Genomic DNA, 26,624 nt, shown 5'->3' with positions numbered 1-26,624 from the left:
TCAAATCCTATGACATAGAGAAGCTCTTAGACAGGCAAACAAACAAACAAGCCCACACGCCCCAAAAAACACCAACTCATTGTGTACAGAGAAACTAAGATAAAAATAACACATTTCTTACAGAAAACAATGCAAATGAGAAGAGAATGAGCAATGTCTTTAGAGGATTGACAGAAAAAAAAGCTGGTAACCTAGTGTTCTATAGCCAACAAAAGTATCTTTAAAAATGCAGATGAGGAGCACCTGGATGGTTCAGTCTTTTAAGAGTCAGACTTCAGCTCAGGTCATGATCCCATGGTTCAGGAGTTTGAGCCCCGTGTAGGGTTCTGTGCTGACAGCTCAGATTCAGAGCCTGCCTCAGATTCTGTGTTGCCTTCTCTCTCTGCCCCTCCCCTCATGCTCTGTCTCTGTCTCTCTCCCTGTCTCTCTGCCCCTTGCCTGCTCTCGCTCTGTCTCTCTCTCTAAAAATAAATTTAAAACATGCAGATGACAAGATGTTTTCATAAATGCAAAAGATCAAACTCCCACTACAAGAAATGTTAAAGGAAGTCTTTTAGGCAGAAAGATACAAGGCAAAAAGATACAAGGCAGAAAGATACAAGGCTGGGAATACGGGTCCATACAAAAGAATTAAGGAAACAAAAATGGTATTCATAATATAAGTTCATATATGTGAAAGTTTATTTTTAAATCTTTTTAAAAGACAATACCTCAAATAATGATGTAATGTGGGATTTATAGCATATGGGAAAGTAAAATGTATGACAACAGAGTACAAAGGTTAAGGGAAGAGACATAAAAGCATTCTACCAAAAGATTTCTATCATATATGTGCACTGGTACAGTATCGCTGAAAGCTAAACCGTGATCAAAAATAAACACATATGATATAAACCCTACAGCAACCACAAAGTAAAAAAAAAAAAAAAATCACACGGAGTTTTTGTTAAGTCAAAAAGGATAGTGAGTGGAATCATGAAAAATATTCAATGAATCAAAAAATGGAAAAAGAAATAATAAATGGGACAAATAGAAAACAAAGAAGCTGATAGATTTAACCACATGAATAATCATATTAAAAGTAAATAATCTAAAAAAAAAAAAAACTAAGTGATCTAAATAGCCCGGTTAGAAGACAGAGATTGTAAAACAGCAAGGTGCAATTGTGTGCTGCCAACAACAACGACGACAACAAAATCTTAAATATAAAGACACAAATAGTTTTAAAAATAGAATAAAAAGATATAAAAGTTATAAATAAATATTAGTGTTTAGAGTGTATAAATCTAAAGGAAGCTGAAGTGTTAACATCAAGACAAAATAGATGTCAAAGCAAAGAATATTAGCAGAGATTATTAAAGTCATTTCATAACAAGATTAAAGTTAACTCATCAAGAGTACAGAAAACTCTTAGTCATTTATGCCCTTATTAACAGAGCTACAAAATACATGAAGCAAAAAACTGATAGAACATCGTGAAGAGATCAACAAATTCAAAACTATAGTCATAGATTGCAATACCCCCCTCTCAGTAACTAATGGAACAAGGAAACAGAAAATCAGTAAAAATATACATGACTTGAATAACACTACCAACCAACTTTACCTAATAAATGTGTATAGACCCTTCTACTCAACAGCAACATAATATGCATCCTTGTCAAATACACATGGAGCATTTACCAAGATAGGCCATATTCTGAGCCATTAAAAAGTCTGAATAAATTTGGAAGGATTCAAGTCATACAAAGTATCTTATCTGACCACAATGAAATTAAATTAGAATCAATAACAAAAAAAAAGCCAAAAAATCCCGAAATATTTGGAAACTAAATTACACATGTGTATATAACAAATAGGCCAAAGAAAGAAAACAAAAGAGAAATTAGGAAGTATTTTTAACATAATGAAAATGAGAACACTGCATATTTTTGGGGGGGATTTTTTGTGGGATTCTGCTACACGAGTACTTAGGTGAGATTTATAGCACTAAATACCTATATTAGAAAAAAGAAAAGCTCTCAGGTCAATGATCTTAACTTTTACCTTAAGGAATGAGAAAAAGAAGAGATAATTAAACACAAAGTAAGTAAAAGATTAAAACAATAAGAACTAAAAAGAAATCAATAAAATATAAGCGAAAACAACAGAGAAAAATCAATGAAACCAAGAGCTGGTTTAAGCAGATCAATAAAATTGGTAAACCTCTAGGCAGACTGACAAGGCAGATGAGAGAAGGGACACAAATATGCTCAACAGCATTAATCACCATGGAAATGCAAAACAAAACCACACTGAGATACCATGATATCCCAATCATAATGACTGAACTTCAAAGACTGCCCATATGAAGTATCGGTAAGAAGGCATAGCAACTAGAACTCAAACACTACTGTTGGGAATAAAAAAGGGTACAACCACTTTGGAAAAGTGACCGTTTCTTTGAAAGTTAAATATGCCCACCATATGATCTAGTTATTCCACTCCTAGGCATCTCCTCCAGAGAGAAATGAAAGCCTATCTCCTATGCACAAAGATTAGTAAACAAAATTCATAGCAGCTTTGTTTGTAACAGCTCAAAACTGGACACAACCCAAATGTCCATCAGTAAGTGAATGAATAATCAAACTGTGGTATATTTGTGCAAATGGAATAATACTCAGCAATAAAATAAAAAAGTGGTGAACTATTAATACATGCTAAACATAGGTGAATCTAAAAATAATGATACCAAATAAAAGAAGCCAGGCCCAGAAAAAGAATACAAATTTTATGATTACATGTATATTAGATTCTAGCAACTGCAAACTAAACTATAGTAACAGTAGATCAGTGATGGCCTAGACAAAAAGAATGACAAGGTCAGAAGGGAGGAATTACAAGAAAATTTGGAAGGAAGGCTAATATGTTCATAATCTTGAATGTAGTAATAGCTGCACAGGTGTCTAAGTCAAAATTTATCAAACTGTAGACTTAAAATACATGCAATATTCTGTATCTCAACTATACTTCAATTAAGCTGTTAAAAATTCAAAGCTAATTAAAAGATTAATGGACAACTGTGAGTAAATACATACATAAATGAAAAGTTGGTTTCTTACCAGTCATTCACACTAATGAAGATAGGAGACATTAATTTATTTGGAGCTTGGTAAAAACATCAATGAAGGCAAAAAGGATCCATTTGAATCTACTTTATTATATCTAAAATTAATAGAATTTTAGAATTTAGATATTCTAAATAAAATGCACCTAGAATACACTACATGTTTTTTTTTTTTTTAAGAAAACAAGATGTAAGAAAACAAGATGCTGTGTTTCCAACGAATTACAATACATGCATACAAACAAAAAAGCAACGTAGGACTTTCCCTTGCTAGTATCTATAATTCCAGATCTAGGAGAATTCCAGTTTTGAGGTTCATTCTGCCCAGTGTAAATTTTGATGCCCTTTGGTCTCCTATGTTACACAATCAAATGAGAATATATTTGTTTGACTTGAGGTGTTTTCTATTTGTGGTTCAGTTTGAATAGGATTGAGAATTTCTGGTCACTTATGCCCAAGCTCTGCAGAAGCGGAGTTACACTGGTGGCAAGTTCACGGGGGAACTGCACTTGGTACATGTTACAGTCCTCATTTTATCCAGCTACGGTTGTAATTCCGCTCTGAAATTCGGTGCATGGAAAATGGAAAAAGATTAGGTTGCTGGAGAGAGGGATAAAGTAGGTTACATCTGGTTCTAGGATTTTTCTTTCAAACAAAATAAAAAATTGCATGAGATGCCTTGTGTTATTTTTCTTAATCCTGCTCACTTTCCTGGGTAGAATAATAAATCCCCTTTCCTGCCTTGCCATCTTTCTAGCCACATAGAGGCTACACATTAAAAAATACTCTTAAACTGAAGTAATCAGGCCAAATACCATTTTCACATGCAAAGCCTTTGAAATATAGAACACGCAAATTCAAGTTGATGTTGTTGGAGTGCCTCAAAAAACATTACCAAGAGCAGGCCTTCAGTTGATGTGTCTCATATGTTTATACATATTTTAAAATGTGTATCTTCAACATTTAATGCCTTGTACTCTTATGTATAAATATCCTTTGTGTCAAAAATTTTTCAAAACTATCACAAAAACTACATTGGAAATGTGTTTTTTTTTAATTTTTTTAAGTGTTTTTATTTATTTTTGAGACAGAGAGAGACAGAGCATGAGCAGGGGAGGGGCAGAGAGAGAGGAAGACACAGAATCCGAAGCAGGCTCCAGGCTCAGAGCTGTCAGCACAGAGCCCAATGTGGGGCTCAAATTCACGGACTGTGAGATCATGACCTGAGCTGAAGTCGGTTGCTTAACTGACTGAGCCACCCAGGCACCCCTGGAAATGTGGTTTTTTACAGATTTGCTTTGTCTGTCTGCACAGGGACATTCTCTGAGTGTTTCCTATCCACCTTTATGTACTTGTCTCTCTTTGCCCCCAAACACTGAAACAGAAACAGAGTTGCAGTAAAGAACTCAAAGGCTTTGAAATCAAAGGACCTGGCCCAGCCCCAGAACCACCACTAACTCAGGCTTGCATTGCTGCTCCTTACCTCTCTCTGCCTGTTTCTTTAAAACAATACATGAGAATGATATTCACAGGATTGTAGCAAGGATTAGTTCAAAGGAATTGGGTAAAACTTTTAGCCAAGAGCCCAGCAGGTATTGAGGACTCAAAAAAAAAAAAAAAAAACAAAAACAAAAAAACAAAAAAAACCAAACTAGCTCTACCTTTAAACTGCAAAAAGTTTAGGACAGGACCCATAACTATAAATGATCTCATCACATAGCAACGGGACTACTGTGTGCCCTAACAGGAATAGAATACTTGAAAATTATTACTTGAGCAAAAGGAATATTTCTTTGAAAGGCAGAGAAAGCCTAAAAAGAATAATATAATTAAAATGAAAAGACCTAGTTTACTTTTTAAAGTTTGCTTGCTTCTTTGTTTGTTTAAGTAAATTATTTATTTATTGAGGCACGGCTCAATCTCATGAGCCACAAGAGCATGACCTAAGCCAAAATCAAGAGTCAGATGCTTAACCCAAGCATCCCCAAAAAACCTAGTTTAAATTCCACCTTTGGGGCGCCTGGGTGGCTCAGTCGGTTGGGCGGCCGACTTCGGCTCAGGTCAAGATCTCGCGGTCCGTGAGTTGGAGCCCCGCGTCGGGCTCTGTGCTGACTGCTCAGAGCCTGGAGCCTGTTTCAGATTCTGTGTCTCCCTCTCTCTGACCCTCCCCCATTCATGCTGTCTCTCTCTGTCTCAAAAATAAATAAACGTTAAAAAAAATTAAAAAATAAATAAATAAATAAATAAATTCCACCTTTGGCATCTTAATTAAATAACTAATTCTGGTTGATTTGTTTATTCTACTAATCATCTCATAGTCTGTAAAAGGGACATGACCTGTTAATGGTAAATTCTTGGTGAATACATACTGAGAGATTGAATCTCAGATATTGTCTATGACAGTGTTTTCTATACGTTTATCTGTCTGACAGTACAAGATTCCTTTCATTTAAGGAAAAGACATAAAATTAAGTGATATTGCTCTATATATATCATTCACTAGCAGTCGTGTATTTCCCTCTAATGATAAATATACGGAGCAAATGTGGCTCTGCAGGACATTAATTGCATTAGAGCCTGAAGTGCAAAATTTAAAGCTCACGAGGATTCCAAGAGCGATTAGAGACCCAATGAGAACCCTAGATCCATTGACAGAAAACCAGGGCTGAAAAGCACCATGCATTTGACTTCTGAAACATTATCTTGAAGTTTGTTTTTATTTTTTTCCAAGCAAATATTCCTAGTCCTTTAAAGATTTTTTTTTTTTCATTTCATAGGTCTCCCGTTATGGCTGGAGGTCTCTTTGCTGTGGATCGAAAGTGGTTTTGGGAGTTGGGTGGCTATGACCCAGGTTTAGAAATCTGGGGAGGAGAACAATATGAAATCTCTTTTAAGGTAAGTTACCAAGACCCTCTTCGCACTATGTCTACATAATTTCAATGATTCCCGTAAAGAGTCATCATTCTGTTTCGTGACCTATATTGTGAGATAACAACGAAAATAGATATGTCACCTTTCCAAGCCAGCTTTGGGATGAGAGAGCTGCTTCCCTCTGATGTTTCAGTGAGATGTAACCATGCCATGAAAGAAATCATTCAAAATCCCGTTTGCAGGCAGGAGACTTGGTGTGCCAATAGACCTGCTGCTCCACCAACAAAGCATCCCTTCCACAGAACACACAGAGTGAAGAATTGAAACAAAAGAAATTGGATTATTGGAATTTTCTCCCTTTGTATTTATTTTAGAAATAGTGGTTCATATTTTGATCATAACCAGTTATTCCAAAATTTCAGTTAACAGAAGAGTAACTTAAAAATATGAATAACAAATTAAGGCTCTTCTTCATAGAATTCCATAATAGGTGAATGTTCTTACTTATTTCTCTCTGAAACTGCCGACGTCTCTACTTGCTTTGACCATAAACGCTCAGCAAAATTATATACTTTATAACATACATACATGTTACATACATCATGTGTACATACATATGACAGAATGCAAATTTTAGGGTTTGTGAATGAAAAAAAATCTGCCACAACACGTGAAGACCGAAAGAACAAAGCAAAATAAACTGTGTGAAAGGTTGTACTCCAAACCTCCAAGATGCATTTTTTTCCCAAAAACAGTCTCATTAAGGAAAAAAAAAACTTCATTTTCTTTATGATTGTCATTATTTATACAGAAGATGGATTTATTTTGTAAGGTTTATCATACAGAAGTTTCTTAGTAAATAAATCATTTTTCCTAATTACTTCCATCATAAAATCAAACCAATTCTTGCTGAGAAAAAAAAAATGTATACTGAATATAGTAAAAGTCAGGCTTAAGAATCCAGCCAAACTCTCTAAATTTATACATGGAAAGAAAATGATAAAACTGATCTTTATAAAACTGTAATGGCTATCTTCAATATGTTAACAAAAATGTTACATTGTCCTCAAAGTGTCAGAAAATAAATATCCCTAAAGAGAAACTCAGGAGGCTTCAGGACATCTAGAAGTTTCCATCTCACTCTGCTGGCAGTAATCCTTGAAACACCGTTTAGTAAATTCATGTTTTTCTTCACCATCTTTCAAAGCCATCTAATTTCATATCTGAGGTACTTTTTAAAGACCTTTTTGTAGATATGTGGTATTAAGTCCTTCAAGTTGCCAATTTTGTTTGTTTGTTTCTCTGCTGTAGTAATAGCTGCACACTTATCACTGTGTATATGGCATAAGGTAGTATAATAGTTAATGATGATAGAAGTGGTACCTATTCCATTTACTTAATGGTATGTGACAGATGCTGAGCTAAATGCTTTATATACATTATCCAATTTAAAGTCACATCTCTAAGAGGCTGGTGTTATTCCATTGTACAAAAAAAAAAAAACAAAAAAACAAAAAACTGGGGTTCCTGGGTGGCTCAGTCGGTTAAGTGACCGACTCTTGATTTCGGCTCCGGTCTTGATCTCACGGGTTTGTGAGTTCAAGCCCCCCGTCAGCCTCCACGCTCACAGTACAGAGCCTGCTTGGGATTCTTTCTCTCTCCCCTCCCTGCTCATGTGCGTGCATGCATGTGCGTGTACACTCTCTCCCTCTCAAAATGAATAAACTTAAAAAAAAAAACACAACTGAGACTTAATGTTTTAAAGATTTTTTTTTAAATACTTATTTTGAGAGAGAGAGAGACAAGCTGGGGAAAGGGTCAGAAAGAGAAAGAGGGAGAGAGAATCTTAGGCAGGTTCCATGCTCCGTGCAGAGCCTGATGTGGGGCTTGATCATGATCTAAGGCAAAATAGTCTGATGCTTAACTGACAGAGCCACCCAGGTGCCCCTAACATGTTAAAAACTTTAGACTACAAATTGTTTTAAGCTTTAGACTACAAATTGTTTTAAGCTTTAAAGATTATGTACATTACCTAGTGCTGCTTTGGAATTGAAATGCTCCATCTCTGCTTAACTGCAGGGAATACAGAACCGGTCCTACCATAGTCCTCACTGTGAACCTTTTGATTTCTATCTAGTTTCCTCTCACTGAAAAAGCGAGTATCTTCATTATGGTCAATAGCATGACAGTAAACTTACCGCTGACCCTGGCAAAATAATATTGATTATCATATATGGCTCAAAGCTAGGTGCAACGTTTGCAATAATACCTTCAACTGGAAAACGAATATTACATTTGACCCCAAGATTAAGGGGAAAAATGGCATTGCTGTAGCTGCAACATCTTCAGAATTCAAGAGATGCGTTTTACTTTTCACTGATCAAGATGTATTTTGCTTAAATACTGTTAGTTCATGGATTCTTCAAGTTTAAAATGTTATTATGAACATTTCTATTAAGTGGGAGGTATCTGGCTCTGAATAACGAGCTGGATGATGGATAAAATTCCTATGGAAAGTCTGGAGGATTTGCGTAATATACATTTGCATTCTAAATCAAAAGGCATTTTTTTTTAACAAACGTAGACTTGCATCTTTCGTTTCTGTATCACTTGTATCTATCACACCTCTTCTGGGTGACCTGAGATTTTATTACCCCATTTCCTATTTTTCAGTTATCTGTCATTCTGAAGGATATAATTGGAATGCAGCCCTGTCGTCTTTGTCTAGAAACCATGGCAACAGCACTGGAAGTTCAGGACTAAATTGCCCCAGGTTGCTTGGTTGGAATGACAGATTCTTTGGCAACAGCTATTTCTTACAGGGTCCCATTTCATACATATCCCTTCATTCTTCTTGCTATTGTGTGCTGACCTTGGGGTTCCTGTCCCTCCCTATTAGTATTTGTAACATGAGGGGGACAAACTTAAACAGGCTTTGGTAGATTTGCATTGAAGCAAGAAGAATTTTCTCCATGGGAAAGGAATCAAAAGAATTATACACACATAGCTCTGAGAAATGGTATTAAAAAGAAAAGAAAATCAAACATTTGCATTATGTTTAATTTTGCAGGGTAAAGCACTGTAAGATTTACACTGGGCAGCACTTGAAATTCAGGAAGTATGTATGGATCACTAAGAGTTTACTTGTCTATCTCACATTGTAATAAAGAAATTGTTTTAAGTGTAGATTCAAATGCTCTGCTTCAAAAGATTTCTATCTATGGTCATCATCAGGCATCATTGCCTGCTGTTTGCTCCTTAACCAAAGAAACGTTTCACCACAGTTTATGACAAGGCTCTATCACTAAATAAACTATTTCTAGAAAATCCTGCTTCATATTAAGGGCTTGGTTTCTGGTCAAACAGCCTCTGGTTAAGAGTGCTCCTCAATTTTCTTTCTCTGTAAATCTCCTTCCTTTTTCTAACATCTGAGTAGATCAGTGGATTTCATCCCATAACAGAAAAGCCAACACAAGTGTAATTTTCAGGAGGCAGTTGAGGAAAAGAGCTTTCTGGGGAAATGATCTGTCTGCCTAGTCTTCAGTCTCTTTCAGAATGAATCTGAACTCCTGCATGGCCCAGAATTATCCAGCCGTCTTTCAAACGTTGCTAGGTTAGCCAGCTGCTAGGGAGGGGAAAGTGGCAGTCAGTCATTCAACAAGCTTTTATTGGGCATCTAATTTATTCCAGGACTAGCTCCAGGTACTCAACTTGGAATCGCACCTGGAAACAAAGAGGAAACCACAGCAGACAGCACAGTGTGGCATAAAAGAGATAACCCACACCTTTAAATGCCGTCTACCATTTAAGTTATTGAAATAATAGTAAACCATTATGACTCTCTGATTTTTCAGAGTGCATTTTTACATCCATTCCCCAAAGACCAAAGTCCAAATGTTAGCATTTCCAAAAGATATGTCCTTTGATTCCGGAAAACTCTTTCCAGAAAATAAAACTGAGCAGCACACACCAAGTAGGCACCCACAAGAAATTTAGGCTCCATTTCACCCATTCTCTGGCATGAGACATAATGCTTAGAACCCGGTAGGAGAGCATTAAATTTGGGTTGGGCTGCCCTTTTCCACCCCCAGGGGCTTATCAACATGGTCCCACATGGACCCAGTATTTCTTGGGCATCTAGAGTATGGCATGAGCCCTTGGCCACGAGCCTCAGCTATGCAGAAACATGCAAGCCTCCAGATGAGATGACTACGGCTACCCTACGTCCGAGAATGAATCTGACAAAACTGGGAACCCCTACGACCTTTTCAAAACCTCTCTTAAGGGACAACATGCCACAGAATCACCTTTGTTATGTACTGTCATCCTTCCTATGTGTTGAGTGTAAGATTCAGGCATTTAGGGATATCATTCGTCTCATAACCTTTCAGCTCTTTTCAGTCCTGAATTCATTCAACAGATATTTATTTATTAATTATAATGTGCCACCTCTGGGCTAAACTCGAGATGCAAAGATAAATGCGAGAAGATTCTCATTCTGGTGGAGCTTACTTTCCAGTAGCAGCCTAGAGAATTAACTCAATACAATTACTCATCATCAGTATTATTTGGAATATATTTTATTTCCATATCACAGTAATAATTCGGGACATATGCAATAGCCTGTTTGCTAGCCTCCTGTGCTATATTCTTTCTCCTCTTTCAACCTATATCCACATTCTTTTATTCCCCAAGTTGCTTTATTTGCCTCTCCTAAAAATTCAGTTCTCCTAATTACCACACAAATCAAATGAATGTTCTGAATCATAAGCCATGAGAGTTTTCATCAATTATCTGCCTCACCTGTCTGAATCTACACAGTAAACCAACTTAACTAGTGATTTTCTTTCCTTTCCAGAAGATAGAAACTCATACTTCCATTTCTACCCCTATTTATTACAGAGATTTTAACTAACCAGTCAGACTTTAGTCTGTTCCTGAGATATCAGCTTGTTCTCTCTACAAATATGAATCAGCAACCTCCACCATCAGTCTATGTACCATGCAAGCTAGACTCTGCAGAAAAAGGCAAAGGTGGCCCAGTAGAAGTCCTTGGATCACGTACAACTTAGATGAGTATTTCTTCCATGAAAAATAAATATCAAAGCAGGAAAGCACAAACAACTACATTTAAAATTCCCTCTAGGGGCACCTGGGTGGCTCAGATGGTTAAGGGTCCAACTTTGGCTTAGGCCATGAGTTCGTAGGTTCAAGCCCCACATCAGGCTCCATGCTGGCATTGCAGAGCCTCCTTGGGATTCTTGCTCTCTCCTCTCTCTCTGTCCCTCCCCTGTTGGTGCTTTCTCTCTCTCTCAAAATAAATAAATAAACTTAAAAAAAACTCATAAGAATTCCCTCTAAAGTAAAACATATAAATGTATATTTATTTGCCAGGCTTCTAATGCAAGAGAGACCAAAGCTTTTCCTTCTGCATTTGGGTGCATAGATTGGAGTAAAAGTAGAGGTCCAAGAACGATACCCATACTGCATTTGCTGTGAGTTCCAGTTTGGTTTCTTTCCAGTGGAATGAGAACTTAAAGACTTGGAAGCTATCTTAATATGGTAACAGAATCCTTTTAAATTTTTCATGATTTTGCCCAATCTTTTATTGTTACTTTGTCCATACCTAACATGACAGCAAATGTTTTAAATAACAACTCAATCCTTTCAAACTCCTCAAATTAGTTTTGGCATGAACAACAATTCTTTCTGTTTTCATAGCCGTATTTCATCAGTCTAAGTGCTATTTAATGAAATTACGCAATTACAATTTTTTTTCAACTAGCATAATCACATTTGGGAAGAAAGGCACTGCCCTGTAGGTAAGCATGTAAGCTCACTATTGGGAGCAAGGGATTCCAGGTGTATTCAGCGTAACCCCTATTCCATGCAGCTTCGCCATAATAGGAACACCATTTAATACGTTTGCAGAAGGAATGGAGATTGAAGGTTAATACGTTGAATTGATTGAACAGAGATTCAGTCCTTGCTGTCAAAAACTTTCAGACTAATAAGAGAAAAGCTCATGCAACAGAGGTAGGTGTGTCTCTACCTTTGTCCAAAGGTAACTTGCTCACTTATTCAGTTCGGGTCTAAGGTGAGGCTCTTTCTTCTTGTTTTCACCTGTGCCCAGGTGCCTCCAGTTCCCTGATGTAAGGATGGCTGCCCAAGAATATTGAATGGCCAATGTATTGCAGTGATGAGTTCTTGCACTCTGTGCCCGGTTCCTACAGACCAGTGCCCTCTCCTGTTTTTTTTAGTTGTCACTTCTTTTCCCTCCCCCAGACCCAATCTTGTGGAGTCTCTGTAAAGTGGGGCGAAAATAATCAGTCCTAAAATAGGCCTCTGGGGTTTCTTTGAATCTTTGTTTCTACTTTGATGCGACTAGCAAAGAAAATCCCCCTGGAGTAAAAATAGAAAATGGAAAACACATTGAGCATAACGAAATGAATACTTCAAATTACAATCCTGCCACACACAAATACATATATACAGTTTAGAGTAACTACAATATGTCTGTGATTTTAATAGACAGCATCCTGGGGGGGATGTGGGGTTTTTTAATCCCTTTTTGATTTGTAAAACCTTTACATGGAGCTACCTGTGTTCCAAAGTTCTGGGCATTCTGTATTCTTCCTATGATGATAGTAACTATTACTTGGTCCCTTAACAAGAAAAAGTAATGAGTTAGCACTTATAGGTCACTGAATTTAATTTCTTATCCTACTCAATACTAATGTAAGGTAAAAATTAACTTCCATTTCATAATTACAAAAACAGACCATTGCCTAGTTAATATCAAAGCAAGAATTAGAATTCGGGTTTGCTTTAAAAACCATTAGCCTAATTTCTCTTAGCTAGGAAAATAGAAGATTTTATATCATTGGTGAAAAAAAAAGTGGCTACTGTCATTCTCTGAAACCACTTAAAAAAGGAAATGCAGGTTCTTCCTATCTGATTTTTATTAAATATGAGGGCTGACAATTCTTGTTAAGATTGAATGTAAAATTTAATTTTTTTCTATCTTCAAAATGCAATCATTATTCAATAAGAATTGAATATACACAATAGGGACTAATCACTGAGTATAAAACATTCAGTTCTCTACTCACACAACATGACAGCCATTAATTTAGAATTGTTATAGCTCAGTAAACCTTATATCCTAGAGCTTAACATCATTATAGAGCTTCTCAAACAAACATGAATTTTATTTATTTGTTAGACAATCAAAATTAATAGCCCTACAAAACTAGCTAAATTTAAAGTTTCCCCACATGGTATATAGCCATCCAAAAGAAAATTAAGTAAACTTACAGTTCAACAATTGAATGTCGTATAATTACAATAGATTTACAGTTTTAAAATAAAAAAGGAAGATATTCTCTTTGAGATTACTCAAAAAAAGGAGAACAAGAAACAGAAACAAAATACTAAGTTTATCCTTGACAAATAATCAGATATCTGACCCCCAACCACAATGCATGAGGAAGGTTATCATATGCAGCAAAAGTGAATTAAATGGTGGGGGGAAAAAAGAGCATGGGAAGACAGAATGACCATAGCTACAAGTCTCCCTTGAAGCCAGCAGATCTCAATGTCACAAAGTAATGGGCACCTCCTAAGAGGGGTAAGATGGGGAACTGGCAACATTTGTTTGAAACAAGGCAACAGGTGTGATTGCTGGTGGCCAGAGCTCCCTCGGATTGAGTTTGGCACAGAAGGGAAGCACAAATGGGAAGTTGGGGACCGTTCTAAAAGAGGTATTAGATAGATGAGCCATATTTGCAGGAAGCAGGCTATTATTAAGGCAGAATGGAGGAAAGATACTTGATATGATGAACAGCCTTGCGGCAGCCAGTTCCTAATAGATGCTGACAAATACAGGCTAAACTAATTCAGTCACACACAAAGTCATAAAGTGAATACCTACTCTAATTGGTAAGAATTCTCCCTATTCAAAGATAGGTAATGATAATTTTTAAAGAAAACAGCACATAGAAATACTACAAGAAAAGATGAAGAAGAAGAAAGGACCAGGAACAATGAAAACAGGTCACCAAAGTAATGTTGCTATACATTGTTATAAAAGTGTTTTAAATATTAATGAAGCTATTGACTCTGCAAAGCAATATTAGATGCTGAACTTTATGAGATTAGGCAAAACAACAAAAGGTAAGAGAAAGAGATGGAAAAAAATAGCAGCAGTCAGGATTAAATGAAAAAGAAAGAGAAAATCATCACCAAAATGAAGGTCCTATTGAAAGCAACACGAAGGAGAAGGGGTATGCTGAAAATACACAGAGGCAAGGAAGGTAGAGTTGAGAAAAAGGAGCAAAATGGAATTAAAATCAGCAAAGTTAAAATGTAATAGAGTGAAATGATATGGAAGGTATAGGTGCTCATATTAGGAAAAATGTTGAAATTATAATACCATGTATTATACATAGTAGATACAACCAAAGCAGTGATAAGAAGAAAAATTAGATCCTTGGGGAGCCTGGGTGGCTCAGTAAATTGAGCTTCTGACTTCGGTTTAGGTCAGGATCTCACAGTTTGTGGGTTTGAGACCCAAGTTGGGCTCTATACTGACACTGTGGGGCCTGCTTAGGATTCTCTCTCTCTCTCTCTCTCTCTCTGCCCCCCATCTCTTTCAAAGTAATTAAATAAAAAGAAATTTTAAAGAAAAATTAGATCCTTAAGTTCTTATATCAACATAAAAAGAAAGAATAAACATAAGCAAGTTAAATATTCAAATACAGTTTGCAAATGAAAAATGAAATAAACCTAAGGAAATAAAGATAAAAGATTAATAAACTTAAAAAAGAAATTAATGGCTTAGAAAACCAAAAACTGATGGTGCAAGAGCTAGTTCTTTATAGCCAAAAATAAATAATTAAGGGAGTCACAGATGGAGAGACAGATCAATTAGAAAAGGTCATTAAAAAAACTGGCCATGAAAAAAGAAAGAAAACACAAATACACAAACTAAGAAACAATAATAAGAATTTAGAAAAAATTTAAATAGTTCTAAGAGATTAGTCTGTTCAATTCTGTACAAAGAAGCGTCAGATTGTGAGTGAAATGATTGATTTTTAATAAAATCATTATAAGCCACTTAGTGGCTTAAAACAACAGAAAACTTTCTCACAGTCTCTGGGTTGGTAGCCCAGTGTCTTTTAGCTGAGCCTCTGCTAAGAATTGCACAAGTCTGAAATCAAATTTTGAGCCAGCTCTATCCTATTCACAGGCTCAGCTGGGAAAAGATCCATGTTCAAGTTCCCTCGGGTTGTTGGCAGAATCCATTTCTTTGTGGTTGTGGGACTGAACTCCTCACTGTATTGGTTTTCATCTGGATACCACTTTCCGGTCCTTGCCTTTTGGCTCCTTCTTTGATCCTCTCACAACATGGTAGCCTACTTCCTCAAAACCACCAGTAGAATTTCTCTCCTATTTCAAATCTTCCTATCCGTTTCTTCAGGAAAAGCTGAGTCCCTTTTTTAGGACTCACCTGTTAGGTTTGACCCTCCCAAGATAATCTCCTTTTGATTAACTCAAGGTCAACTAAAGTGGGACAATAATCATATCTGCAAAATCCCTTCACCTTTGTCACATAACGTCACCTAATTGCAGATGTGAAATCCATCATATTCACAGTTTGTAGCACACACAAAGCAAGGAGATTATAAAAGGACATGTATACCACGGTGCGAGATTTGGGAGGGGAAGTGGGGAGGGGGGGTTAGCGAGGAGCATCTCAAAAGTCTGCCTATCATGCTGCCCAATGACCACAGAATAGAGAAAACTTTCAAAAGGCAATCTCCAAAACATAAAGAACCAAATGCTATCAGTTTCTTACAAATCTTTAAAGAATGCATACTGCAATGTTTTCCAAAAACCATTCTTCAATATTAGAAAAGAAAGAAATCTTTACAATTCATTATTAAATTAATATATAATATTGACAGCATAATATTGATAGCAAATTCTGACCAAGATAGCATAAAATGATAGAGAAATACACATATTTTACTTGTAAATATTAACATTAAAAACTAATAATAGATAAAGAAGGTGTGGTATACATATACAATGGGGTATTACTCGGCAATCAAAACGAATGAAATCTTGCCATTTGCAACTACGTGGATGGAACTGGAGGGTATTACGCCAAGTGAAATTAGTCAGTCAGAGAAAGACAAATATCATATGACTTCACTCATAGGAGGACTTTAAGAGACAAAACAGATGAACATAAGGGAAGGGAAATAAAAATAATATAAAAACAGGGAGGGAGGAAAAACAGAAGAGATTCATAAATATGGAAAACAAACTGAGGGTTACTGGAGGGGTTGCGGGAGAAGGGTTGGGTAAATGGGTAAGGGGCACTAAGGAATCGACTCCTGAAATCATTGTTGCACGATATGCTAATTAATTTGTATGTAAATTTAAAAAAATCAAAAATTAAATTAAAATAAATAAATAAATAAATAACTACTAATAAAAGTTCACACAATGTGGTAGCTATTCAAAGATTAATACACCAAAATAAGTGTATCTTTGATGGATGTGTTTCAATATTGGGATATGTATTAATGTAATTCAACTTGAGTGCATTTTATGTTATTTTGTTCTATGTTATTTTATTTTATTTTATGTTATTTTATTTTGTTTTGTTTTGTTTTGTTTTATTTATTCTTATTTTATTTTATTTTATTTTTGTGGTCTTTGTAGAAAGACGAAATTTATTTTGAAGTTGTGCTGGTCACAATTATTTGGTATAAACTATTCATTGTTTTTTTCACATTTTTTTAAATATAATTTATTGTCAAATTGGTTTCATAAGGTGATGGTCATCTCCATAGGTAATATAGAGGAATTTAATAAACTTTTGCACTCCACATTTGAACAAAATACTTAATACTTAGCAAGATTAAATGTAAATGCATATTTGTAAAATGGATGTATCTCAACTTAAAAACCATCAGCTAGCTTAAAGAGAAACCTCTAGGAATTAAATTACTATTTAATATCATTTAATATTGTTCTAGAGATAGCAGGCAATTCCATTAGGTAAGAAATGATATAAGAAATATAAAAATTGGGGGCGCCTGGGTGGCTCCATTGGTTAAGCGTCCGACTTCGGCTCAGGTCATGATCTCGCAGTCCGTGAGTTCTAGCCCCGCGTCGGGCTCTGTGCTGACAGCTCAGAGCCTGGGGCCTGCTTCAGATTCTGTGTCTCCCTCTCTCTGACCCTCCCCTGTTCATGCTCTGTTTCTCCCTGTCTCAAAAGTGAATAAACGTTAAAAAAATTTTAAAAAAAGAAATATAAAAATTGGAAAGGAGGAGTGAAATTTTTCATTAATTGCAGGTAATATTACCCTATATCTACCTGAACAATGCAAGGAAAATCGACTGGGAAAATACTATAAACAATAAGAAATTTAGTAAGTTGTCTGGGTAAAATATTTATGTGGGGAGTGTGTGTATATGTGTGTGTGTGTGTATAAATACATAAAAAACAGTAGCCTTTACATATACAAACAACCCCAAAAGAAGATACCATTTATAATAGCAGGGAAAAAGACAGCTAGAAATAAACAAGAAATGTCCTAGTCCTGATGAAGAAAGATTATAATGCTGCTGAGAGACATATAAAGACTCAAATACATGAAATTCATAAAGAAGACAATTCTCCCCAAGCATGCTCATAAATTTAATCTCAGCAAAAGTGGTAACATGAATTTTATTGGGGGGTGGCTAGACAGAGTGCTTCTACTTTATAAGTCAAAACAGATAAACAGAATAACGAGAAAAGTTCTGGCGAAACAATGATAGAGGGTTAATCACAGCTGATAATAAAATACATAATAAAATTTGCATGAATATACAGAGATATCTTTGGCACAGAATTTATATAAATTCAGATAAATATGGGAATTTAGTATAAGATAGGTTTAACATTTCAAATCAAGAGGAAGATGGTTGATTTCTGAGTAAATAGTATAGGACAACTACTCTTCTGGAGAAAAAAAATTAAATTGGATCCCTATATAACACTTCATACAAAAATAGATCCCAAGGAGATAAATCTTTTTTTTTTAATGTTTATTTATTTTTGAGAGAGAGACAGACAGAGAGGGCACAAGCGGGGGAGGTGCAGAGAGAGAGACAGGCAAAATCTAAAGTAGGCTCCAGGCTCTGAGCTCTCAACACAGATCCCGACCAGGGCCTCAAACTCACGAACTGAGAGATCACGACCTGAGCCGAAGTTGGATGTTCAGCCACCCAGGAGCCCCTAGAAGATAAATTATTTTAAACATTAAAAATGAAAATGCATAAGAACTACAAAAATCCTGGAAGAACTGGAATGGGGAAGGCCTCCTAAATGTGACTTTAAAAAATAAAAAATCCACTAGAAGCAATCAAAGGAAAGATTAATTCATCCACATAAAAATTCTGCACCTGGGTGGTTCAGTCAATTAAGCATCAGATTCTGGATCCCAGCTCAGGTCATGATCTCACAGTCTTTGTGGGTTTAAGCCCCGCATCCAGCTCTGTGCTAACAGTGTGGAGCCTTCTTGGGATTATCTCTCTCCCTCTCTCTCTCTCTGTGCCCCGCCCCCACTCACACTCTTTCTCTCTCTCAAAATAAATAAACTTTTTAAAAATTCTGCAAGGAAGAAACACACGAAAGACAAATGGCAATCTGAGCAAAATTATTTGCAACTAATACCCTTAATACAGAAAGATCAACTACAAATCAATATGATTAAAGTTTTGAAAAGCCAAATAATGAAAATATTGAGACCGCTCACAGAAAGGACATACAAATGACTCTTAAATATCAAAAGTTATTCATTTTCAATTATGACAAGAAAAATGTAAATTAAAACTATAATGATATCTTTTTCACCTATTAGATTGGCAACACTCTAAACTTTGATAACACAACAAGTTGTCAGAGTGAAGGAAGAGACACTCTCAAACGCGGCCAATTACAGTAATGAAACTTTATATGCCCTCTATAGGAGCAATTAGAAACAATCTTACAAAATGTTTAACGTGGCTCCGTGTTGACCCAATTTCATTTCTATTCTCATGACCCACAGGGAGATTCACACATGTATTCAACAACACACATACAAAGATGTTTATCTCAACTTGTTTCTATTGATGAAAAAGAGGAAAACTTAAGTGTCCATAAGAGACTGGTTAATTATTATCTAGTTATAATGGGGACTTTAAATAAAACGCAACAGCTTTATTTTTACTATTGGGTGAGGGGATGGGTTGGAGGAGTTACACTGTTTAAAGGCCCCCCATTTCTACCACGTTAAGCTTGATACCTGACTGGGTACCCATATACGGTCTCTTTGGGTTTTCATAGGCCCTTCACGTTGTTACTCTCTGAGTGAAGAAGGTTTAGATTGGGTGGTCAGAGCTTTAACGGTACGGTGAGCATAGATTGGGTGGTCAGAAAGACCTTTAAAATACATCCAAATCTGCCTTAATACGTGAATATATATTGGGGTGCCTGGGTGGCTCAGTTGGTTGGGCGTCCGACTTCGGCTCAGGTCATGATCTCACGGTTTGTGGGTTCGAGCCCTGAGTCGGGCTCTGTGCTGACAGCTTGGAGCCTGGAGCCTGCTTCAGATTCTGTCTCTCTCTCTCTCTCTCTCTTTCTCTCTCTCTCAAAAATAAATAGACATTAAAAAAATTTTTAAAAACATGTGAATATATATTTACATGGATGTTAGAACTGCTTACGTACAAACTCTAGAGACAAATCCAGGTACAGATAGACCAAGATTTCTGAGCTAAAGCAAAGACATTGGTTCACTTGAAAACTCTTGAACAAAGAGAATCTGCAATTCGTGCAGTGGTGTTCTCAGTCTTGGCCTCCCTTCCCTACGTCGGTCTGGACTGCAGGGAGGTTCATTTCCCTCTTCCTCTCACTCCTTCAGCCTTGAGTGTCTCCTATCCAGCCGCCACCATACCACTGCTTGCAGCGAATGCTCCGTGTATACATGACTCACTGATTAGATTCTTAGGAGAAATTACAGAATAATGACACAACAGCATCCCAGAGAAGGTTTTTCTCCCCAGGTGACTGTCCCCAAGCCAGTCCTTCTGTCCCCCAGTGCCCATGTTTGTTAATCTCCATACCCTTGGTTCCCAGGACTTAGCATCTAGTCCCACAGCAAAAAAAAAACCCTACAGTTTTAATTAATAAGCATTTCTCACTTTCTCCATAGTTGTCTAAAAATACAAAAAAACTCCAAGGGTGTTTAATTTATACTCCTGAAATTGTTTATTTGCCTCCCTAGAAGGCACAACTCAATCTCATTTTAGAAATGCACTCCTTTTCCCTTAAGCCACCTCTATATAAACTATCATGACAACGCTTTGTACAAATGGTTTTGTTAGAAATAAATTCAGGCTTATAAAGTGTGCTCATTAGAAATCCTTTTTATGCCAAGGATGATTCTAAAATATTTTATATACCTTCTCATTGCTTTTATGAGACAGTATATTAGAGGTCTCTTCTCACTTTCAAGCCTGCAAAGTACCTCAAAGTATAGTTGCGGTTTATATCTAAAGTGTGACAGAAGCCTTTTTATGGCACACTATACCTTCAGATACACAAGAAAATATCTAGAGTTGTTCCTATGGGGTTTTTTCCTACAATATTTAGCCTAGGTGACATAAAAATAACCATTTTAATTCAACATGCCCAGAATTGATCTTCCAAAGAAAATATTAAAATGACTCTAAACTCATTCAGAAACTCAAAGATAAACAGAAACAGCTGTTAAATGTCTCGCACACTAGTCTGAGATTCATTTCAATTACCCGACAAAAGGTACCTCAGGTGTAACAGAGCATTTTCAAGTTAAATTTTATGTCCATTAGATACAAACCTAGCGGCAAGTCTGAATTCCTTCCAGTTGTTACTTCCTTTATGTCTGATGGCATTTTCCTAATTCCCTGTTTAATTTTATTTTAGCTTTTATAGATGGTTGTAAAGTGGGCAAAATATAACAATTTACACAGCATTCAGTACCTGTGTTAAGGTCAATTTGACTTCCTGCTGAAATTGTTTTCTAATACAGACATTTTGTTCAAGTTTTTGTATTTTTCTGGCCACCATTTTTCCCTAAGAAGAAAAATGAAATACAGTGTAATCACTGCAATTCTTCTGGTATGTAAATCTATATAAAGCAAGTCACCTTGCCCCCCAGCTCAAAAGGCATATGTATAGAAAGTAGGCAAAAAAAATCTCTCCTTACGATTCTCAAGCCCTTCACCCCAAATCTCAATAACAATACCATAGACAGCCTCAAAGTATATATACACATTGACTGTACAGATATAAGAATTTGTTTTCTATATTCAATATTTTCTATATTCTACATGAGGGTCCACAACCTACAACATGCAACATCAATTGACCCACAACTTCCCTCCTCTTCTCTAAAACTGTGAGAGTGACAACTGAGAATACAATCTCTACCTCTCTCGCACATGCACATTCACAGACTTGCGTGTTGTCATATGCCCTGACCCCTCTCAGAGTGATCAGCATGTGTATAGACAACAACCACCCCATAGAGACCCAAAATACCAGAAGAATAAAGGGGGGCCATATCACGTATGGTATGTGTATCTTGTGACCACCATTCTTGAGCACTATTATGGGCCACATAAGGGTACTATGTGAATTACTTGGTCCTTATAACCACCTCGTGAAGTAAACACATGACCCCAGCTTGATAGAAGATGACACGAAGACTCAGAAAAGGGGAGAAAACCTGCTCAATTCAAAGCCCTGTGTGTGTGTGTTCTTTCCACTGTTCCAGATCATAAAAGTGTATCAAGTTCTCTCCCAAGATAAAAATAACATGCAAATGCCACTATGAACCTTTAAGAGTGCTCACATTTTTTTGATGACATTTCTTCATATTGAATATTACTTTAAAAAAATGAATTGCCTATCCGCTGAAGCTTAGAAGAACTTTTGCTTTTTAAAAGTTTCTGTTTCAATGACAGTTCCTCTGAGTAGCTTTTGACTAATGTGCTAGTTTCAAAGTACACCCTTGACACTCTTAGACTTTCAAACTCTCACTATTCAAGAAGAGAGGGTGTTTTTTTGCTCTGTTTTGGTTTGGTTTGGGTTTTTTGATACTTCACCTTACTAGAAGACAGAAACCCAACTCAGCCTAACTTGGAGGTAAGGGGAAATTGGAGAGAACACTCATGAAAACAAACCAAAAAAGTCAAGGAAATGGGTGAGCCCCTGGGAGGCCTGGAAATAAGGCCTCAAATACTGCTAGAAACCTTTCTTTGAAGATCTCCTCTTTGTCTCTCTCAGCTTTACTCCCTCCAACAGACTCTGCTTCCACCGCTCAGACTTGGCCTCTGGAAGCTCTCTCTGGCTTTTATTTTCTGCTTCACTACCAGAGAGGTAGTTCCAGTCTAATGAAACCTCAAGGAAGATGTTCAGTTCAGTCATGTTCCTGCCCCTGCCATTAGGAAGGTATTATGATTGACAAGCCAACTACATGGCCAAGGAAAAGCACATGTTTGGACAGTTCTCCAAAAGAAAAAAGTTGCTGTTCTAATATAGAAAGCCAATTTTTAAAAGTTTTTAAAGAACTTGTATTTGTTTTTAGCAGATGGTGAATCCAGAAAATTTAAGCAGTAGACAAAATCAGGAGACATATGGAAATAATGATAAAAAGCAAACAGTTTGCCTCTAATGCACCTTCTAAGCTGTAGAATAATGAATTAAGGGAAATGAGGGATTTTGTCCTTAGCCATAATATTTTACCTACAAAAGCACTTTTAAGATGTTCAGTTGTTTTTCTTTCTTCTCCAAGACTTAATGTTTTAATAAACCAATAAGTGATGTATCTTGGGGGTTTTGCTCCAGTCCCTACCCTAATCACTGTTTTTAAGACTGCTACGTGCGACTGCAAAATATGAACACTGCATCTTCAAAGCAATGATCTGAACAACGTACCCTCTGACGCCCTGCTATCCCTACCCGGGCCTCTTAAAAGCTCATTAAGTGCAAAATAGTTTGGGTACAATCTTTTTTATACGGACATGACAGAGCTTTTCTTACTTTGAAGAAATCCTAAGCAGATGGTTCAAGAAACGAGAGCTTCTCCCCTGAGACTAGAAACTACCATGTCCTCATTAAAGACTGTAGATACATTTACCAATTTCTGCTTTTATTATATTCTGATCAACAAATAGAAAAGGGGGGGTGAGAAAGGTCGAAATAAGCTGCTCTTTTTTTTTCCTCCTGATCTCACAGAATAACCTCAAAGCCCAAGTTTTCTAAGAATACAGCAAAGCAATGGTGCGTATGGGTATGTCTCCCCTAAATCAAGTCAAACCAAAGATGCAGTTTTATTACATCTAGCCCAGAAGAATAGTTTAATGACAGACATGGTGTTTTTCAATATCTGCACACCAAAGCTTTTTAGGTTAACAATTAATATTTTAATTCCTAGATAAATGGTAGTGAGCGACTATTTACTCTCAAGAAGGTTTTCAAACTTAGCCCATCCAAGGCCTACCGTACAATTAGAGAGTGATTTTCCAGTCCCAGAAATAGAATTACTTATTTGTAAATAATATGTTGTATTTTTAACATTAGCCATTTCTTTATTTTATAATAATCTAGATATGAATGAAAATAAGCTCAAGAGAGCTTATTACCTTGAAATTCGTATTTGAGTATGCTAGAGATCACAGCTGTTGTTTTTTAATGGCAACTAAATGGTGGGGTATCGTTAAACAACTCAATTGTCTGGAATTAACCTCACTTTATACCAATAGACCAGTAATTTGTTTATTCAATAAATACAGAGCACCAACTATGTGTCAGGCATTGTCCGAGGTGCTTAGACTATATCACACAATAAAAGACACAAAGACCCTTGCCTTTTTGGGACAGAAGCAGACAAGTAACAACATAATAAGTAAGTGAGTTATCTCCTGAGTTAGAAAGTGGTAAGGGCTGGTAGGACAGAGAAGGAGTGATGAAGACTCAAGGTGCAGGATAAGAGGATGTTTGGGGCAAGAGGATTAAAGCTAAGACTTGAAAGAGAGGAGGGATTTAGCCATGTGGAGTTCTGGAAGACAATTTCAGACCGAGGGAACAGCCAGTACGAATGCCCTAAGGTAGAAGGGTATCTGGCGTGTTGGAGGAATTGAAAAGAAGCCAAATGGCTTGAGCAGAGAGAGGCATGGGAAGAAGAGTAGGAAATAAGGTTAGAGAGATAGCAGGTTGGGGATTGAATGGACAAATAAATATTTTTGAGAATTTAGATCACCGCTTCCATGTATATATTATGTTTCATATTATACCCGATAATAATATTCCCTTACTATCCTCCTGACAATCAATTTCTTACTGAGTCTGATTTCATATTTCACACGACTGGTATAATTGTATGATTCCATTTAATTTAACATCCTCTATGTCTAAATTCCAGTTTGTGACTGATAGTGAAAAGTGATTTTAAAAAATAAGGCAAGCATTCAATTATTCAGTCAATTTGAAATACATTATGGAAAAAAATGCTCCGTGCTCATTCATGAGTAAAATAACATTGCTTTACAATATTTATGTTGTCAAAGGAGGACACAGTATTTATACATTTAAAACACTTCTCCAAGAATTAAATGCTTTAAGCATGACAATGCCATAGTTTTGGTTTGTGTTTTAAGAAATCATCACATGATACTACCAGGAAGTGTCTTTTAAAAATTTAAACCACATCTTTCAGAACAGATAAAGAATTTGATAAACGCCAACACAGCTGTGCTCTCTTAAAGAACTATGTTGTCACACGGTCACCTAAACACATCTCTCTAGCATGTCAGGATGTGCACACTTCTGCTTCTACTGAAATAGGCACTGTTATTGGAAGATGGAACAAAATAAAGAAGTGTTTGGTGATGTCCATAGTATAGAACCAAAAAAAGTCTAAGATTAGAGACAATTGACTTGGTGTGTTTATGATGAAAAGCAAGTTGGCCCTGAGCTCGTAAGAAGCAACACTAAATTGGAAAAGCTTTAGGGCTCCTGCATAAGTAAAAGTGTAAGTGTAGTGGAAATAGAGGTGATCACACTCAATTATTCAATAAATATTTATTATTTACTATGTGCTAAGCCCTTCACTAGTAGCTGGCGATAAACAAAATAGTAATATAGTAAAACAGTCATGGAACTATTAGTCTAGTGAGGGGAGACCGACACTAAGCAAACCATTATGCAAACACACAAATCCTTTAACTACAGTTACTGTCTCTACTTGAAAGAAACTGTTCAGAATTTTGAATTGGTCACATATCATAGCTCCAACATAGTGAACAAGACTGGCATATGGTAAATGCTCACTATGTATTTGTTTACTCACTCAGTTAATGAATTATGTGAAGGGGAAGTACAGGATGGAAATGGGAGCATAAAACGGGAGTCGTAACCAAATCTGGGGACTCAGCGGTGACAGTGAAGCTAAAAACTGGAAAATAAATAGGAAATAGACAAAGGATAGGAAAGAAGGGAAAGGGCAAGAGGGAGGGGAGAATTCCTTTAGAGACAACAATTTATGGCAGCAAGCCCTGAGGAAGGAAACTCAGTGCTTCTTAAGGAATTAAAAATAGCCCAAGAGAGTCATGATCTCACAGTTCCTGAGTTCCGCATTGGGCTCCCCGAAGTCAGCAAAGAGCCCGCCTCTGATCCTCTGTCCCCCTCCTCCCTGCCCCTTTCCCACAGGTTCTCACTCTCTCTCTTTCTCTCTCACTCTGTCAAAATAAATAAATGAATTTTAAAAAATTTCCTTTAAGCCCACAGAGAGTATGTGTAAGGAATCCCCCAGCCCACACATACTCTCTCTGGGCTATTTTCAATTCCTTACTTGTGTTGGGAGTGGGGAGGGGGGAAGTAGGGACAGGAGAGAGTGACTGACAGACACATAAGCAAGGGGTCGTTAATGCAAGGCCTTGGAGACTTTATGGAGAAGTAGTGACTTGACCTTAACAGCAGTAACAAACACTGAAGGATTTTAAATGGAGGTGTGACAGATTCATATTTGTAAGTGGTCATAGTAGCAATATGGAGAAATACATTTTAGAATTCTATAGTTGCCTTAACACGGAATTTAGCATAAAAGAAAATCTGGGGGCACCTGGGTGGCTCAGTCAGTTAAGCATCTAACTCTTGATCTCAGCTCAGATCTTGATCCAGAAAAAAAAAAAAAATCTGAGAAGTTTCCTGAATTTGACTTAACTGTAAAGAAAATTTTCTGATGGGAAGAATCTTAAAAATAAGAGTAGGCAATCAATGGAAAACATGAATTTTGATTCACTGGAGACTGCGGCAGGCGGAATTCTGAGATGACCCTCTTCCTTGCTTTACTCCCACAATTATGTTACATTACAGAGCAAAGAAATTAGGCAAACGTAATTCAGTTTACTAATCAGTTCACATAGTTTTTAGAACTATGGTCCTGGTGGCTTAACCTTATCACATGAGCCTTTCAAAAGCCCAGAGTTTTCTCCAGCTGGTAGCACAAGAAGTCAGAAAGATTTAAAGTGTAAAGACTATTCTATGTGACGGAGGTTA

General features: G+C 36.6%; 1 protein-coding gene across 4 annotated transcripts in view; it reads left to right on the top strand.

Moving 5' to 3' along the window:
• Positions 1 to 26,624, top strand: part of GALNTL6 (polypeptide N-acetylgalactosaminyltransferase like 6) — a 1,179,553-nt gene that overhangs the window by 1,040,099 nt on the left and 112,830 nt on the right. For all 4 annotated transcript variants that reach the window (XM_027068962.2, XM_053216708.1, XM_053216709.1 and 1 more), the window contains one exon: positions 5,884 to 6,001. In XM_027068962.2, coding sequence (XP_026924763.1) covers positions 5,884 to 6,001 — 118 coding nt within the window. The remainder of the gene's footprint in view (positions 1 to 5,883; positions 6,002 to 26,624) is intronic.

This window comes from Acinonyx jubatus, chromosome B1 (genome assembly GCF_027475565.1).
Source record: "Acinonyx jubatus isolate Ajub_Pintada_27869175 chromosome B1, VMU_Ajub_asm_v1.0, whole genome shotgun sequence".
Classification (NCBI taxonomy): domain Eukaryota; kingdom Metazoa; phylum Chordata; class Mammalia; order Carnivora; family Felidae; genus Acinonyx; species Acinonyx jubatus.
Note: the sequence above shows the minus strand (reverse complement) of the source record. Positions and strands in the feature narration are given on the sequence as shown.